The sequence below is a fragment of the Marmota monax genome, unplaced genomic scaffold (assembly GCF_021218885.2).
Source record: "Marmota monax isolate L192 unplaced genomic scaffold, Marmota_monax_Labrador192_F-V1.1 WCK01_AAM20220418_F8-fsc00127, whole genome shotgun sequence".
NCBI lineage: Eukaryota > Metazoa > Chordata > Mammalia > Rodentia > Sciuridae > Marmota > Marmota monax.
The window spans coordinates 1,238,296-1,256,063 of NW_026692894.1; the positions used below are offsets into that span (position 1 = coordinate 1,238,296).

General features: G+C 43.7%; 1 protein-coding gene across 4 annotated transcripts; it reads left to right on the top strand.

The window, feature by feature from the left end:
- The first annotated feature begins 4,347 nt into the window (after positions 1-4,347).
- On the top strand, positions 4,348-15,445 carry LOC124096775 (trem-like transcript 4 protein). 4 transcript variants are annotated; one of them, XM_046450788.2, is made up of 6 exons: positions 4,377-4,608; positions 4,806-5,150; positions 5,564-5,611; positions 7,184-7,241; positions 12,798-12,930; positions 13,311-15,445. In XM_046450788.2, exons 1-6 carry the CDS (start codon positions 4,548-4,550, stop codon positions 13,335-13,337), a joined length of 672 nt encoding a protein of 223 aa, XP_046306744.1. In that variant the 5' UTR covers positions 4,377-4,547; the 3' UTR covers positions 13,338-15,445. The 4 variants fall into 4 exon arrangements, with proteins under 4 accessions (XP_046306746.1, XP_046306748.1, XP_046306744.1 ...); XM_046450790.2 differs by lacking the exons at positions 12,798-12,930; positions 13,311-15,445 and adding an exon at positions 7,321-12,786 and having other exon boundaries at positions 4,348-4,608; XM_046450791.2 differs by lacking the exon at positions 5,564-5,611 and having other exon boundaries at positions 4,387-4,608.
- The last annotated feature ends 2,323 nt before the right edge of the window (positions 15,446-17,768 follow it).

Below are 17,768 nucleotides of genomic sequence, written 5' to 3' on the forward strand. Positions count from 1 at the left end.
AGGAAGAAAATATACAAAACATGATCTTAGAACACATGGGCCACGCCAGCCAGGACCTGAACAGCAGCTCATCCGAGGCAGCAAATGTATCATTAACTGGACACAAAACACAGTAACCATGGCAGATTTCTGGGAGTGAGACCCGGGTGTGGGATTTCCACATGCTTATTCCACACAGAAATTCCAGATTGTTCTGCAGAAGCCAGGCTCGTTACATTCCTGTAGCAGGGCTCCAGGATTCCCCTGCGTATGCTCTGGCCATAGTGAGTGTTGTCCAACCTGCTAGTTCTGCTGAGCCAATATGTTCAAAGTGACTTCTCCAGGCCTTAAAACGAGCATTTGTCTCATAATTAATGAGATGGGGCTTTGTAAGCATTTGGATGTTTCCAGAAGCGTATCATCTATTTTTGACCATTTAAATTGGATTTCCTTTCTTTGGCTGTTCTGTTTTTGTTTTTGTAATAACCCCTGGTTCAGTTTCAGGGTCAGGTCTGAGACTGCCAACCTGTTCTTTCAGCCTGTTACTTTTAAGTACACCCAAGAGCAGATAAGGCTGTGGCCACGGCTGGACTGATTTGGTCAGTGAAGGTACCATGAGCCACAGTCAGATTCAGTTTATGACTTACATAGACCATGAAAGGAAGATTAGCCGCCGCTGCCAGCTACTCGTGGTCCTGGTCCCATCCCCCAAACCACAGAAGACCCTACTGCTGTGCTGTGGGGTCTTACCCCTGCAGCTCTCTTCTGAGGGACAGGAAAAGCCTCCTGCTCTTTAGAACCAGGAGGTGACAACTGACTTCAGGGGAGACAGGAGGTGACTGGGAGATGGCCTCCCAGGCCTCCAGGTCTCTTATGTTCCAGGAGGAGCACAGGGCCACCTGCCATGCCTCAGAGAAGCTGCTGTTCAGGCCTTGCCTGGTGTGGCCCATGTGTTCCCAGGCAGGGTCATCAGGGTGTCCTTGTGGAATCATTCCCCTGACTGTTCATCCACAATGACTATGTTGGAAAAACACATTTTTGTTTTTCAAATTGAAGCCATCTGTGCCCACGTTCTGTCTGGACTCTGAGTACCCAAGCCACCCCCTTGCCGTCTGTAACACAGCTTTGCTATTCGGATCACTTTTTTCTCTGGGAGTTTTCTTATCCAGGGAAATGGTTTGATTGTCCATTACGGGAAGCTCCCGGAAGACCCACCCAGAGAGAGTTGGCCGCCCAAGATTCTTTAAATCTCTTGCTTCAAAATCTGGTACTGCACCCTTGGATAGGACGGTGGGATCACGATCCTTACCCAGTCTGAATCCAGTCCCGCCTTTGAAGGGCCTGCCTCAAACCAGACTCCTCAATAACTCCTGGCCATGCAGTCTCCCTCTGGGACACCCTTAAGTGTCACCTCCGTGACAGCTCTGCTGGGGCTACGTTCTCTGGAAAGCCTGCATTCGACAATGTAATTAAATCCATTCATTTTCCCTTTTTGATTGATATTGTTGGGATCTTATTGAAGGTGTTCTTCCCCCATCTGAAGCACAATGGTATTTGGATTCTGTCTTTTAGACAATGTCTGAAGATATTCTCACACACCTTCCAATAACTTCACAGTTTTGACATTCACAAACACCACACAGCAAAGAGGTGGGTCCTTATAGCGGGTGGGATGGGGTGGGCAGGGCGTGGTCTGAGTCATCTCTGTCACCTGGCCCAGTGCTGTTCAAAGTGATAGCCACTGACCACAGGGCTTTTGCATTTCATGAAAATCAACGGAAGATCAAAATCCAGCTCTGTGTTCACCCTCACCCCATGTCAGCCCTGACACTGCCTGTGGCTGCTGCTTGGACAGGGAGCTAGAGGACAGTCCTGTCACCTCTGGAAGCAATGTCACCCGCTGATTTTATAGACTTCTGCTCAACGTAACTGGTCAGCTAGCAACGCTTTCAGTTCCTTGTAAATTTAGCTTGTAAATGATTAAAACTTTCATTATACAACTTACTTTCGCACCCGAGTTTATATTATAAATTTATACACGTTCATACTTTGCTTATATTATAGTTTCCACGTAATTAAAGCAGATTTTCCTCTTAAAGGGAAAAACACATTTTTTTTTTATTTTTAAGTTTTGTTTCTCAAAAGAAAGGGCTTTTTTTTTTTTTTTTTTTTTTTTTGTGTGTGTGTCTCAAGTTCTTTTTTCTCTTTCCCTGACTCTCTCCTGCTTTATCCCTGAGCCTGATGCAGTCCATTTGGATGAATGATGGGGAGCATCAGGGTGGAGAAAGTTTCTCTACCTCTTAGGTTGGTGTCTGAGGGTCTGTGAATTAAAGTAGCAACAGACAAATCAACAGGAAAAAAGGATAACAATTTTATTCATATTTTATGTGCATGGGAGTTCACAGGAAAGAAGTAGAACTCAAAAAAAAAAAAGCGGTTAGACTCAGGAGCTTATATATGATTTTTTTTTTTTTTTTTTTTGATACTGGGGATCGAACCCAGAGGACTTTGGCATGGATCTACATCCCCAGTCCTTTTTATTTATTTATTTGTTATATTAAATTGCTGAGGCTGGCCTCAAATTTGTAATCCTCCTGCCTTAGCCTGGGACTACAGGAGTGAGCCACCGTACCGGCTTACATGCTATCTTAACAGTGGAAGGGGGTTTGGGCTTTGAGTCTTTGGAAGTGATTGGGAAAGACATGCAAGGGGAAGAGCTATTGTGTTAAGTTCTCTTTATGCAAACTTATCTGGGTCAATGCTCTCTCCAGGGGTGAGTGTCCTCTCTTTCTGGTAAGGGGGGGTGTTATGAGGATCTGGATTGTTCCCCATAGGTTCACCTGCTGAAGGCTTGGTCCCAATGCAGCCATGTTCAGAGGTGGGGTTGGGGGAAGTGATTGGATCATGGGGGCTCTGATTTCCTTCCTCGGTAGATTAATAATTTGAGGGCATTAATTGGGAGCTGTAGGAGGTGGGCCCTAAGAGGAAGTGTGTCCTTGGAGGTGTGCCCCTGGGCCCCTCCTCTCACTCTGCTTCCCAGAGGCCATGAGCCGATCAGCTCCCCCTCCCCCATGCCCTTCCTCCATGATGCTCTGCCGGGCTTCAGAGCCAAAGCGATGGCGCCATCGACCTTGAACCTCTGAAACCAAGAGCTAAGATAAATCTTTCCTCCAAAACAAGGGGACACCTTGACAAAGGGGATTTGATGCCCTGCTCCTAGGCAGCTAAAGGGAGGGCCGAGAACAATTCCTGCAGCTGTAGATTTTTAATTGCCTTCAGTTACCAGGAATCCCCTATGTCAAAAGGGCATATTTTGAGGTACCATATTTGGGGTGGAAGGGGGCTGCTTGGTAGAGGGCAAAATGCTGGATGTGGGTTCAAAGACGAGGTTCAAAGATCCAGCTGAGCTGTAAGATCACTGCCCTGCTCTAAGATCAGCCTCCACAGCAAGAGGGAAGAGGCTGGAGAGGGGCCCTGAGGACCCTTCACCAAGAGCAGCTAATCCATTCGGGATCAGCATTCCACATGAATTTGGGGGGAACTACATTCAGACCATGGTGGAGCTCTTGGTAACACCCGCATGGACGCAGGGTCATCCACTTTACACTCTGGTCTATAATCCAATATTACTTCCTCCTTTTGCTCCATAGTTCCAAGTTGGGCCTCATTTTTTCCTTCATGCATTTATTTATTTATTTTGGTACTGGGGAATGAACCCAGGGGCCCTTAACCACTGGGCGACTTTCCCAGCCCTTTTATATATTTTATTTAGAGACAGGGTCTCACTGAGTTGCTTAGGGCTTCACTAAGTTGCTGAGGCTGGCTTTGAATTTGCCATCCTCCTGCCTCAGCCTCCTGGCCACTCAGGTATTTACCGGACCAACACTGATTGAGATGGTCCTGAGCCTCCTGCCTGCTCTCTTCCTGCAAGGGACACAGGCCCTTGTCTGATGATCCTTTCTCGGTGTCCCTTTCCTCCTAGCTCCCTGCCTCCCCACTTCCCGGGGACCATACTTACACCTCCTGGAATGGAAGTCTGTACCCCCCAAAACTTACTGTGAAAACACACCATTACCCCACTGTGCCTGGGATGAGGTCACCGCATTGCTCTGGGGACATGACCAGGACTATGGGCATGGCTCCAAGGGCCCTGACCAGTTATAGGGAGCACAGAGAGAGAGAGAGACAAGAGGAAGTGCCTCTTAATTCACGGTTTTCTCAGCCTTCTCAGACCTCCTTCCAGCCAGAGCGCAGGGGCGAGAGGGAGTGGAGGGTGTGGAGCCGGCAGGCACAAGAAGTTGGGTCACAAGAGGGCGTATCCTCAGGGGCAGGACTGAGGTATGGAGGCCCAGAGACAGACTCTGCCGTTGGTGGCCCCCAATCCAGGCTAGGCCCCTGTGCCCACAGAACCCGCCTTCCCAGGCCAATAACTTCCCCAATCAAGGCACTGACCTTTCAGTGTGTCCAGCCCAGAAAGGCTGAGCAGGGTCAGCTTTAACTTCTGACTCCCTCTCCGCAGAGGCCTCCCGATTCTCTTCTCCTCCACCAACAGGGACAGGGTGGGTGGCATGGCGTGGGAAGGCCTGCGCCTGCTCATGCACCCTGTGGCCCTGGTGCTGCTGGTCCCAGGTGAGGTGGGAGGTGGTGAGCACAGAGCTGAGTGGAGGAAGGACAAGGGTGGGGCCCGGAGCAGGCTGGCTCTGTGACCACAGGACTGGCTCTGGGGACATGCTCTGAGTGCAGAAGTCCTTTCCTCTCCCCTTTCCCGGGCTGCGGTGTGAGTGGTGGGGTCTGGCCAGGGATCTGACGAAGGGCTCCTCCTCTAGGCTCCTGGGGACTGACGGTCACACCTGAGGAGCTTCGTGAAGTGGTGGGAGGGACCCTGTTGGTGCAGTGCTGGTCCTCGCCCCAGGAAGGGCCCTACGTGCAGAAGACCTGGTGTCGGCAGAGGTCTCCTGGCAGGTGCACCAGGCTGGTCACCACCTCCCAGCCTCTGACAGCCGTTGAGAATGCTCAACACACAATCTGGGACCACCCCAAGGCTGGCTTCTTCATCGTCACCATGACTCAGTTGAGGGAGGAAGACTTGGGCGTCTACTTGTGTGGAAGCTTCAACTCGTCCCAGAACCTGATCAACACCTTCAGAAACATCACCCTGGTGCTGTCTCCAGGTGAGCACTTTTCTTGAGGAAATGCCTCCTCCTCCAGGGACCTGGGGGGAAGATTTCTAATCCCTGTCCCATGCCTCTGTCACCCCCATTCCTGACAGGCCTTCTGCTCTGCTCTGGGGGAGCAAGGAGTCCTGTCCCCAGAGCTGGGTTTGCATCTCTGGTCTCCCTGCCAGTCCTGGACCCAGCTGGGGGAAGGCACGTCCAGGGCTTGAGCGACAGGAGCCTGGGGTGTCTTTCCGACTCTCTTACACAGGCACATCAACAGCTGGGGTGTGCAGACCTGAGTGCAGGTCACTGCTGGCCTAAGGGGTCCCAAAGAACCATCTCTGGGCCCCTCGTTCCCCTCAACCGCTTGGGGCCAGAACTCATTTCCCTTCTGGGCTCCCACGCTGACCTCTACCTTTTCTTTATAGCCTCAGTCTCCTCTGTGGGGACTATAACCTGGCTCCCAACAATGACAGGTAGGTGTGGGGTCTCAGCCAGGGGAAGGAAGAGGGATGACCAGGCAACTTAGAGAGCCTCAAATTCAGGGAAGGAGGGACCAGGCAGGTGCTGCACCCTCCGGGTGGTCTGGGTTGGTGGATTCAGGGATTAAGACACAGGGATATCAACGCGCACTAGCTGATCCACTCATGAAAATAGCCGTGTTCTTCCACGACGGATGGGTGCCCCCGGAGGGAGTCCTGCACTGGAGACCTGCACCTGTGTGTCCCAGCCCCGCCCCTCACTTCCCACTAGCCTGTGGAGAGATTCTTCCCCTTTGGATTTGACTTCAGTGGTTTTAAAGATTTTAGGATCTGTTCACATAGACATTTTTCCCCCCTCAAGGAAGACATAAATGGCCAAAAAAAAAAAAAAAAGAAAAAAATACTCAGCATTGTGATCATTAGGATAATGCAAATTAAAATTGTAATGAGATATCACCTCTCTCTCCAGTAAGAATGACTGTTATCAAAACAAGTGCTACTGAGGATGTGGAGAAAAGGGACCCCCTGCACAGCACTGGGGGGGGGTGTAAATTAGTACAGCTGTTGTAGAAAATAGTATGAAGCTTCCTTTAAAAATTAAAAAAATAGAACTTCCGGGCTGGGGAAATTCAAGTGGTAGAGTGCTTGCCTAGCACCTGGGAGGCACTGGGTTCAACAATCAGCACCACATAAAAATAAAATAAAGATATTGTATCCACCTAAAACTAAAAAATAAATTAAAAAATAGAACTTCCATACAGTCCAGCAATCCCACTACTTGCTATATATGCAAAGGAAATGAAATCAGTCTTTCAAAGAAACATCTGAACTCCCATGTTTACTTCAGCACTATTCAAAATAGCTAAGAAATGGAAACAAACTAAAGGTCTATTAATTGATGATTGGATAAAGACAACGTAGTACATATACATAATGAAATACTATTTGGCCATGAAAAGGACGAAATCCTGTCATTTGCAATGTGGATGTAACTGAAGGCTATTATTTTAAGTGAAATAATCCAGGCAGAGGGAGACAAGTACTATATATGATCTCATTCATATGTGGATTATTAAAAAGTTCATCTGATGGAAGTTGAGAGAGAGGTGGTTCCCAGAGGCTGGAGAGACTATGGGGGAAGGAGGGTTGGAGAACTCTGACTAATGGATATTAAGTTATAGTTAGGAGAACGAAGTTTTGGTGTTCTATTACACAATAGGGTGACAGTAGACAATGACAATGCACTGTTTTAAAACAAAGTTAGAAGAAAGGATTTTGAATGTTTTCACTATAAAGAAATGATAAGCATCTGAGGAGTAGACTTTGATTTTGAACATCATACACTGTACACATGTATTGAAACATCACGAGGCACTCCATAAATTTGTATGTTTTTAAATGTCAATTAAAAAAAAAAAAGACCTCAGGCCCAGTTACTCCTGCCCTGAGGGACCCTGAGAAGCTGGTTCTGTCCCTTCTCTACTTCCTCTTACGGTTCTTAGGATCTAACCTCACCCACAATTCTGGTCCTCTGAGAAGACACCATCTTCTTTGTGTCCTCCTTAGCTCTGATCACTTCTCCGGAGGGAACCTCCAGCCCTTCCGTCAATGGCTCTGAGCAGGGGTAAGTCTGGGGTCTCCCTGGGAGGGAAAGTCCTGGGAAAAGATGACCAGGGAGAGAGCTCTTGTGTCTTTGGAACCAGGGAGAGGAGACCCAAGAATTCTCCTCCTGCAGAGGAGTTCCCAAGACCCAGATGCACAGTTGGTAGAGAGGAATGGAGAGAAGGCGGCAGGTCATTAACTTTGGGGAAACTGCAGAAATGACAGTTAAACATGGATTTCTGGAACGAGATAAAATGAACCCCCTCAAAGCGGGAACTGGAGGCTGTGTTGGTATGTGTCGATGGTGGATACGGACAGTGGCTACATCCTGGGGGGCAGTGGTGGCTGGACATATCAGCTAGCAAAAGGTGAAAAGATCATTTTAAAACTCTGCTCTTGACCCTTGCCCTCAGGGTTATTGAGGCTACCATGGGCGTCCCTTCACTGAGATATAGGCTGTCACAGCCCTCAGGTGCCCTGGTGGACCTTGAGGCACAGCAAAAGCATAAGAGATTGATGGAAATAGATAATCAATCACCTGTAAACACTGACTCCCTAGCCCTCTCCTCCTCCTCGGAACTCCAAGACAGAAGGATAATGAATTAAGATGCATCGCTTAGCGAGTTCAAAGGTGAAACCCTAACCAGAGGGCAAGAATAGCAGCAAACGGGTGCCCGAGGCCCTGTGTTCTGGGGCTTAGCACTTTTGAAACTCACCAGGCTAAAGGATTTAGCTTTCAGTTCTCTGCCAGGCTGAATATCTGAGAACCCCCAAAGAATCTTAATTCACAAGCCAAAATAATTTGTCAGTTGAGAAGAACTACTACTTTACAAGAGGGTGAACACAAATAAAACCCATCCAAAGCACAACCGCAGGAACCAACAATACAACGACTCTCAGTAAATATGATCAGTCCACCTCAAGGGGTAGGAGAAGACATAAACTGCAAATCAAGAACAAAAACCATCAAAAAAAGCTAAATGGCAATACTATTCTGGAGAGTGAGTTGGAGTTGGGGTTGAGTTGGAGTTGGAGAAAAGTTGAGGAATTTTCACAGAAAGTTTTTGGAAAGGATGGGAAGATTTGAAAAAAATAATCAAAGAGAAGTTAAGAGACATGAAGGAGAAAAATAGACGTACTAACATGTAGGCATTAAGCACTGTGAGTAGTGTCTAAGAGTAACACAATAAAAAGTAGATCTGTGAGTAAGACAAGATGGAAAGGGAGAAATATTTGAAGAAAGAATGAATATAAATTTCTCAGAATCATAGAAAAAGGAGAGATCTGAGATTGAAAGGAGGAGACATGCCCACAGACAGACGCACACACCTCTAGATGCATTATGTGAAATGGGAGAGCATCAAAACCAGAAAATTCTGAAGGCATTCAGATCACCAACAAAGGAACAAGCATTAGATTCACATCAGACTTCCTAAGAGGAAAACTGGATGTAAGAAGACCATTGAGTAATGTTTTTTAAATATCGAAGAAAGAACATTGGATTTAGGATTTTGCATCCAGCCAAACCGTCATTCCAGTGTGAAGTCAGAAACTTCGGGACTTCCACCATCTGTGAAGGTTTGCCACACACAAAGATCCCCACTGAAAACGCTCTCGGAGGAAGTACTCTAAAATTTAGACAAGAACCCAAATCCAGAGATGCCACAAGAGGTGACGAAGTGTGACCAAGCACATTGGTAAAGTTCCTTCCTTCCCTCCCTGCCTCCTTTCTCGCCCTTAAAGAAGGCAACGAGAACCAAAATAAAGAGGAAGGGAAACTACATCCGTGACAACTAAAAATACCATTCCCGACAAGGTTGACATGGGGTGAGGCAGAGAGACCAGGAGGTCCCGGGAGGACGTTACCTACTTGTCTCAGGAGAGGCAAAATGTAGAGATAGTCACAAGTTCAAGGTTGCAATCGGAGAATGTTGACCCTTCAAACCAGCAAAATGACACTCTATCCAAAGGAAAGTAGAAAATCAACTTTAAAAAAAAAATCACACTAAATGGAAAAACAATGAAATAAGAAGGCAGAAATATGTTCTAATATAAATGTAAGTGGGTTAAACTTACAAAATAAGGACACAGACTGTCAGGCTCTTGAATTAAAAAAAAAATCCCGCTAATATATTATCTGTAAGACATATACTTACAAAAGAAAAGATTCTAAAAGCTTTTAAAAAGTTGGCTTACATGAAATAAAATATTGTGGTAATATTAATTATAATATTAATATTAATGAAAATAGAATTTAAGGTAAAATATTACGATACAAAGATATATAGCATATACTTATTACTATATATTACTATATACACATATAACATTTCTGCATATGATTAAAGATACAAATAAACAACAAAGAGAAGAAAAAAGAAAATAACTACACAGTCTACAAAGATATTTTAATGAATAAATTCTTGTTTAAAATCCTAGGAGCAGACAGATTTCTAAGTTATAATAGTCTAAGGGTAACACAATAAAAAGTAGATTTGAGTAGATTAGTACATATGAAAAAAATCTGAAACGTTAGATAAATAGTCTTCAAAGAAAATTTGAGATGATTTCGTAGATATCACCAGACTTTTAAGAAACACTTGATTTATATTTTATACAAGATGTTGCAGAAAATAGAAAAGAAGCCAAGCCTGCTCAGAACATTTGAAGATGCTAGTGTCATCTTAATATTAAAACTGGTTACAGGAAATAGAAGAAATCAAACTATCTGTTCACCATGAACATACAATCAAAATCAAGATAATCATTGCTGAGTGAATTCAATAGTGTAACGAAAAAGAATATGTGGATTATGATCAGGAGGGGTTTATTCCAGGACTGAAAGGATTGTTCAACTTTAGAAAATCTATCAATGTAAATGAACCAAATTAGTAAACTCTAGGGAAAAGATCAACTAATGTTGAAAAGGCCTTAGGAAAGGTTCAACATATTCTTTTTTTGGAGGCGGGTACTGGGGACTGAACTTAGGGGCACTCAAACACTGAACCACAGCCCCAGCCTTATTTTGCATTTTATTTAGAGACAGGGTCTCACTGAGTTGCTTAGCACCTTGCCTTTGCTGAGGCTGGCTTTGAACCTGCGATCCTCCTGCCTCAGCCTCCGAGCCACTGGGATTACAGGTATGTGTCACTGTGCCAGGCTGAAAAGGGTTCAACATATTCTTGAGGAAAACTCTTAATTAAATAGAAATAGGAAGATAAAACTTGGTCATTGTATTTTATGACTATAATAAATGTTACTGAGTAGAGAAAGTATAAATGCAAATAAAGGATTTTTATAGATGCCACTAATGTTTAGTATAGTATTAGAGGTCCTGGCCACTGCTCCCAGGAAAGGAGGATAGGTAAGAGGAAAGAAGATTAGAGAAGTGTCAAAACTGTCAAATATGCAGATAGATGATGAAATCGTCTAACCTAGAAATAGGGAGAATCAATAAACTATTAGATTTCATGAAAGAGGCTGCCAGACATAGTAAGACCAACTGACCCAAATCAAAAGTAATTCTAAGAAAAAAAAATCTTAGAAAAAAATCTAATCAAAATAAGATACTAGCTGGTGCAGTGATACATACCATAATCCCAGCTGTTTGGAAGGCCAAGGCAGGAGCATCACAGGTTAAAAGCCAGCCTCAGCAATTTAATGAGGCCCTAAGCTACTTAATGAGACCCTATCTCAAAATTAAAAAAAAAAAGGCTGGGGATGTAGCTCAGTGGTTAAGCAAGACCCTTGGGTTCAATCCCTGGTACCAAAAAAAAAAAAAAAAAGATCTATTCATTTCAGAAATAAAAGCTTTAAACTTTCTATAGAGAATTAATTTAACCAAGGTCTCTTTGGGGAACAATCTTTGATTGCTAATAAATGATGTGGGTGATCTGAGTGAAGAGAAATAATGCATGATCTTGAATGAGACAATAATATTACAAAGATTTCTATTTCTTGCAAATTAAAAAAGTCCATAAGTGTGACTCCAAACTCAACTTTAGTTTAATTTTTAAAAAGAACTTGATAAATTTTCTCTAAAATTATACAGAAACATAAAGATACAGGACTTGCTAAGTCTACCATGAAAATGCAAAAATGGAGAACAGGCTCTATCCTACAAAATATTGTGATACTATTAATAGCAGCACAGTGCTTGGGTCAGAACTGATAAATGGCTAAAGAATTCCAGACAGATCTGCCTATATAAAGGGAACATACTTAAAATAAGGAGGTGATACAAACCAATGGAGCAAAGGGCCCATTATTTGGAAAACATCCTTGAAATAACTGGCAAAATCTATTTGAAAATGAAAAAAATGAACAAAAAAGTAGATTCCTACCCATATACAAAGACGAACTCTGGATGGATTCCAGTTGCATATACATGAAAAGTGAAATGATTAAGTTAATAGAAAAAAAATACTACAGATGAATATTTGGGTGATCTAGAGGTGAGGAAGGACTTCTATACAAAGCTTTAAATCACTACCCAATATATACATGAATCAAAATATCACATTGTACTTCATAAATGTGTACAACTATTACATGTCAATCAAAAAATAAAAATAAAAAATTGGGATCTAGGAAAAAATAATTAAAAGCACAAACTATAAGGCAAAAATGAGGAATCAATTATTCAATGGAAAAACATCGTGAGAAAACTTCTCAAGCAGATAACAGACTGGGAAAAATATTAATTAAAAATGTCTCAAACGAATGTGGTAATAGTGTCTATAATATACAAAGACGGGCATCCCCAAGGAAAATGGCTAAGCACATTAAAGGCATTTATTAAAGAGGGAACGGCAGTAGGCATACAGTGATGCCCACACTTGTTAAAACATTCAAGAAACGTCAACCAGAACTTGCCATCTTGCACCTTTCAACTGGCAAAGTAAGGACCCTGTGAAGTACTGGGTGTTGCAAGAGATGTGGCCCCAGGAAGGCTGAGGCCGTGCTGCGAAGTGGAAGTGCTCCTGTCTCCCAGGCAGCCCCACCCAGGCCAGGGCGGATGCAGAGCATCTCTGAGATCAGGCAAAATATCACAGCTGAGGAAATGAGACTGTTTACAGGGCCTGACCAGCCACTTAGGATCAGAGATAAGGCAACGACTCAGGCCCCCTGATGTCTGGGTCCCAAGAGTCCCTCTCCATGGACCCTGCACTGGTACATGAGCTCTGATTCTGGGGCCTGCCTCCTCCCAGCGGTCTGCCTTTGTGGTCTGGCCACATTGCCTCTTGTTTCTGGGCCCTCCTATTGGCCCTGTCTGTCTGACCTGGTTAGGGAGCCTGCCCGCTCCCCTGGCTCTCTGGATCCCAGCAGCTGAGCTTTGACACCTGGCTCTTCTCTTTCCTTCCATCCAATAAGCCTGGGTTTCCTGTGACCAGGGCTCCTCTGCAGCTCAGAGACCCCTGTGGCCCCTGTCTGCACCCATGAGTCCTTTGTTCCTTCACAGTGAGTTCAGGGTGGATCCCTATGCACCTAATTAGGCTCTAGCCACAGGGATCCTAGCTCAGGGACAGAGGGACAAGGACGCCCTGCCCATGTTCTCTCCTCCTTCCCCCTCCTCCAGGGAGTCAGGCTCTTCCTCCTTCCCGGGCCCTGCGTCCCCTGAGCTCCTGCTCTCAGTGCAGTATGGACTCCTCTTGGCCAAGGGCCTGGTGCTCTTCATCCTGTGTGTGCTCCTGAGCTTCTGGCGACCCCGGGTGAGTGAGCTGGGTTTGGTTGGGTGGCCGTGGAGCCGGGCCAGCTTCTGTCCAATGGACGAAGATGGCCGGGGAAAGTCACAGCTGAGTCTAATTGAAATACTCATTATTTCTTAAAGAATGAACCTCAGGGAACGAGAGAAGCTTTCCTGGAGGCTCATGCCCTGGCCCTTCCCCAGTCTCTGTCTTCAGAGGGAGAAGAGCAGAGAATATTGGAGGCACTGGGGAAAAGAAGAGGAGGGCTGGAGGCAGGTAGAAGGGAGAAAGGCAGAAGGATTGGAGATCAGGGAACGGGTCAGGTTAAGAGAAAGGGGCAGCCAAGAGGGGTAGGGAAGGATTCACTTTAATTTATGAGTTTCTTCCTCACCTTCTTTCCTCAGGGTCGTAGGACATGGCTGGGACAGTAATGATGGGGGTCTCTGATTCTGCTAGCACAGCCCAGGCCCCAGAACTTTGGGTCCATTCAGCCACATCTCTGGATACAGGAACAATACCTATTCCCTTCCCCTGGCCCCCTACTGGACACTCCCATGAGCATTGAACACCACAGCTCTGTGAGAAAAAGCCAGCAGGAGAAAACTTCCAGTCGCTGAATTCATCAGGGGTGACCCTCACCTTGGATTTGAGCACTTCACGATCCATTTTCCTGGCTCTGACCTCCCTCCAAGCTGACCAACCATGGGAAGTTTATCTGCCTCCCACTCTGTGCAAGGCTCAGCTGAGATCTTCCCCTACTCCACATGGGCTCCTCCTCTCCCAGGACTCCCTCCTTCAGTCTCCTTGCCCAGCTGGGCATCAGGATCCTTTGTGGACTCTGTTACTGGGAGAGCTGTTTGCTTCCTCGGGACCTTGGATCAAACCCTTGGGTTGAAATGTCTCGTGGCGACTGAGCAAGATGGCACACCTGTCTCCCTTGGCTTCCTCTCCTCTCACCCAGGTATCTTAAATGAGATAAAATGACTTAAATATAAATCATAAAATTGAAACTTCAAAGGCTGGGATCTGCAGACTGGAAACTGAAGAAGTCCTAGAAGGTGAAAAAAAAAACTCAGACGCAATTAAAATGCCCCAAATCTCCCCCAATGGGAGCCCAAATATTCATCCACAAAGAAGATCTGGCCACCAGGGTCTGATATTCTGTTGTTGGTCCTGTGAGGAATTCTCGTAGCCTGAAAGAGAAAACCAAGCCCTACAAACAAGATACCATCCATAGAACAACACAAGGCCAGCGTCATAGTTCAAACATTTAACATGCAGCACAGCCTGGGCACTGGCCACTCAGAATGGGTGTCCTCCATGAACAGCTACTGCATACTACCTGAATGCCAGCCATGGACAAGGACACCATCCAGAGAGCACAGAATATGAAACACAATGCATCTCCTTTTCCTTCTGTTTTGGGGTGTCAAGTATAGAAGTTTCCTCATCTGTAGCTTGGCTCACACCACATGACCATCACCTATCTGTGCAGACACCATTTTTGCTTCATTTGTTTAATTTAGTCTTTTTACCCCTTTTCCTATTTCAACTGCCTCCCCACCAAGGCAACCCCTCTGATGCATTTGGGATGGAAACTTGATTTTGAATGCATGTAAAATATGCAGTATTTTTTTTTTCCTGTGACTGTATTTTTTAACTTGCACAAAAGCAATTGTGTTACTCCCTTTTCACGTGCTGATTTCACTGGTGGCTGGGTGCTTCCAATACCCAGGCACTGATTTTCAGTGCTGCAGCTTATTCTATGGAATGCATCCCTCCTAGTGCATGCCAGATGGGTGTCCATCCATTGGACATGTGCAGTTTTGTTTTGGAGGGGCAGGTTACAAGGGATTGAATTCAGGGGCACTTGACCACTGAGCCACATTCCCAGCCCTATTTTGTATTTTATTTAGAGACAGGGTCTCACTGAGTTGCTTAGCACCTCACTGGTGCTGAGGCTGAATTTGAACTCGCAATCCACCTGTCTCGGCCTCCCGAGCCACTGGGATTACAGGCGTATGCCACCATGCCTGGCTCATGTGCAGTTTTTCCTTCGCTTTTCCGTGTTGCAAACAATCCTGTGATGGATCTCCTTCATCCTATTCTCTCATGTGAAACTTCCTTCAGGATTTATACCCAGGGGAGATCAACTGAGTTGCAGAATCTCAGACATCTAATTAATACTGCCAGCTTTGTTGCCTGAACCACAAATCTAGGTAACTAGAAATTATGTGCTTTTTTGTGAGTCTCTGAAGTACTTAGCACCACCTATGGCTTGGTCTTGCAGGGGAAAAACAAGTGGGAAGTGAGAATAAATGTAGCTAGCGATGGTCCATAGGGGTTAGATGTATGCTATCTCTACTTCTGTGCTTTGTTGGAAATTTGATAATAAAAGTAATATATAGGGGCTGGGGTTGTGGCTCAGTGGTAGAGCACATGCCTTGCACGTGTGAGGCACTGGGTTCCATCTTTAGCACCACATAAAAATAAAATAAAGGTATTTTGTGTCCGTCTACAACTTAAAAAAAAATTTTTTTTTTAAAGTAATACATAAACATAAGCACTCATGCAGTAAATCCACCACTCTGGTTTTCAGTTGTATATTGCTGAACTTAATCCTTCCTTGATTTATTAAATTTATACAAATTGGGACAAATTACACAGTACAGAAATAATGAGAATCACTTAAAGAACTTTAGCAAAGGGATAAAAGAGAAATAAATAAAAATACACCTTTATGAATTCAGATGCTAAGAGATACGCTTTGTAACTTTTTACCTTTCCATCTGTGGCCTCAAAATTGTCTTAATTCTTTTTACTACCATTTTCAAACTTGTGGTAAGTTCCATGTCTTAACATCTAAAAGTGTTATTTTTATTTAAAATTTTCCACATATTATTACTTTTTACATTACGTATCTTCTTTTTAGCTCTAATGTTGTTATGGAAAATTCTGATATTCATTTTATTTTTCTTGGTCTTAATTGATTCATTTTATCTCTCTGGAAACTTTTATAATTGTTTTCCTTTGAAATTATTACAAAGTGTCTTAATGTAGGGTATTTAATTATTCATCCTATTTGGAATTCTCTGAATACATTAAATATATTATACATTAAATGTCATATATTTCTTTAATTCTGTATTATTAATTTTAGTATTATTTGTGAAGTAGTTCCTCCCCTTCATGTACTCTTTTTTTTTCCTTACTCTGGAACTTCTTTGAGGAGATACTGACATTTCTGATCCTATACTCCACAATTTTAATTTCCCTTACATTTGCCCATCACTTTCTTCCTTCCCACTGTCTCTGGGGAGTGCTCCTTGACTCTGTCTTTCCATCCCCAATTTTTCTTCCTGCTGGTCATTGCATTTATGAATTTCCTTATTTCAACAATTTTCCTTTTCATAATCTATATCTCTAATTTTTTTCATAATTCCTTGTTCATGTTTGTTCTTTTTCTCTCTGAGAATATTGATCGTGCTTACTTTTTCATTTTCTCATGACTTTGGTTTCCTCTGTAGCAGATAGCTCAGTTTGTTCTCTATAAGATATTTGCTGGTAGAGTAGCTTGCCCAGCATGCACAGGCCCTGCGTTCAATTCCCAGTATTGAAAAAAAGAAAAGAAAAGAGGAAAAAAATTTGTTCATATTATTGTCTCTTTTTTTTATAGCACTTGGTAGTTTTTCTCAAGCTATTATCTTTTATTCCCTTGGTTCCTGAGGATCAGTGAATCACTCTAGATTTCACTGCCTTGCCAGCCAAGTGTGGCACATGCCTGTAATCCCAGCAGTTCAGGAGGCTGAGGCAGCAGGATGGTAAATTTGAGGCTAGCCTCACCAGCTTACCAAGACCCTGTCTAACAATAACATTAAAAAATAAAATAAAATAAAAAGGACTGGGCACGTAACTCAGTGGTAAAGGATTTTGGCCTCAGTACCAAAAGAAAAAAAAGATTTCACTGCCTAAGGAAGCCCTAGAAGTGAATAAAGGTGGAAAATTTGCCAGAAGCAGTCCAAATTTGTAGATAGATTCAGTAGATCACAAAGACAGCCATCCAAAGCAATGACTTACTTAACAAATGGAAAAGGAGCGTGTCTAACTATTTGGAAAAACATTAAATTTTATCCCCTTTTCACTCCCTAATATAAAATAAACTTCAAATTGATTAAAGAAGTACATGTTAAATAAGAAGATATCAAAGAAGAAAGAAATAACTGCATAAGTGCAGGGATGCATAGAAGAGAGGCAGGAGCCATAGAGAAGGCAGAGAGATTTGACAAAAGTATAAAACTCTATATCATAAAAAAGGAAGAACAAACCCCAAACCAAACCAGAACAAATAAATGTTGAAAAGAGGTTTTTAGAGTTCAATTAGAAATCGATAACAGTAACAGAAGGAAATTGGGGGACTAAAAATATATAAACGAAAGTGCAAAGCTTATTAGATGGGCTTCATAGGAGAGTGGAAATGACCGAGGGTAGAATTAGTGAACTTGAAGATAGACCAATAAAACTGATCCAATCTGAAACAAGAGAAAAAAAGTAGAAGGAGAGAAAAAAAAATGAACATAACCTCAGTGATTTGTAGGATAGTAACAAGAGGCCACATGGGATCCAGAAAGAGTGGAGAGCCAGAGTAGGACTGAAAAATACTCAAAGAAATGCCTTAAAACTTCCCGTATTTGGCAACAGATAGACACTTACTGATCTCAGACCCTGGTTTAGCCTCTAGTAGAATAAGCCCAAATAAATCCACAACATCACACACTATGATTAAACTCCTGAGAACTGAAGTCAGAAAATATCTTCAAAATAACACTAATGTGAACTACAGTGAATTTCCCACGTGAAAGAAT

Coding starts and splice junctions, on each gene's coding strand:
- LOC124096775 (XM_046450788.2), top strand. CDS start 4,548: ATGGCGTGGGAAGGCCTGCGCCTGCTCATGCACCCTGTGGCCCTGGTG. Junction 7,242..12,797: donor GTCAATGGCTCTGAGCAGGG/GTAAGTCTGGGG, acceptor CCCCTCCTCCAG/GGAGTCAGGCTCTTCCTCCT. Junction 12,931..13,310: donor TGAGCTTCTGGCGACCCCGG/GTGAGTGAGCTG, acceptor TTCTTTCCTCAG/GGTCGTAGGACATGGCTGGG.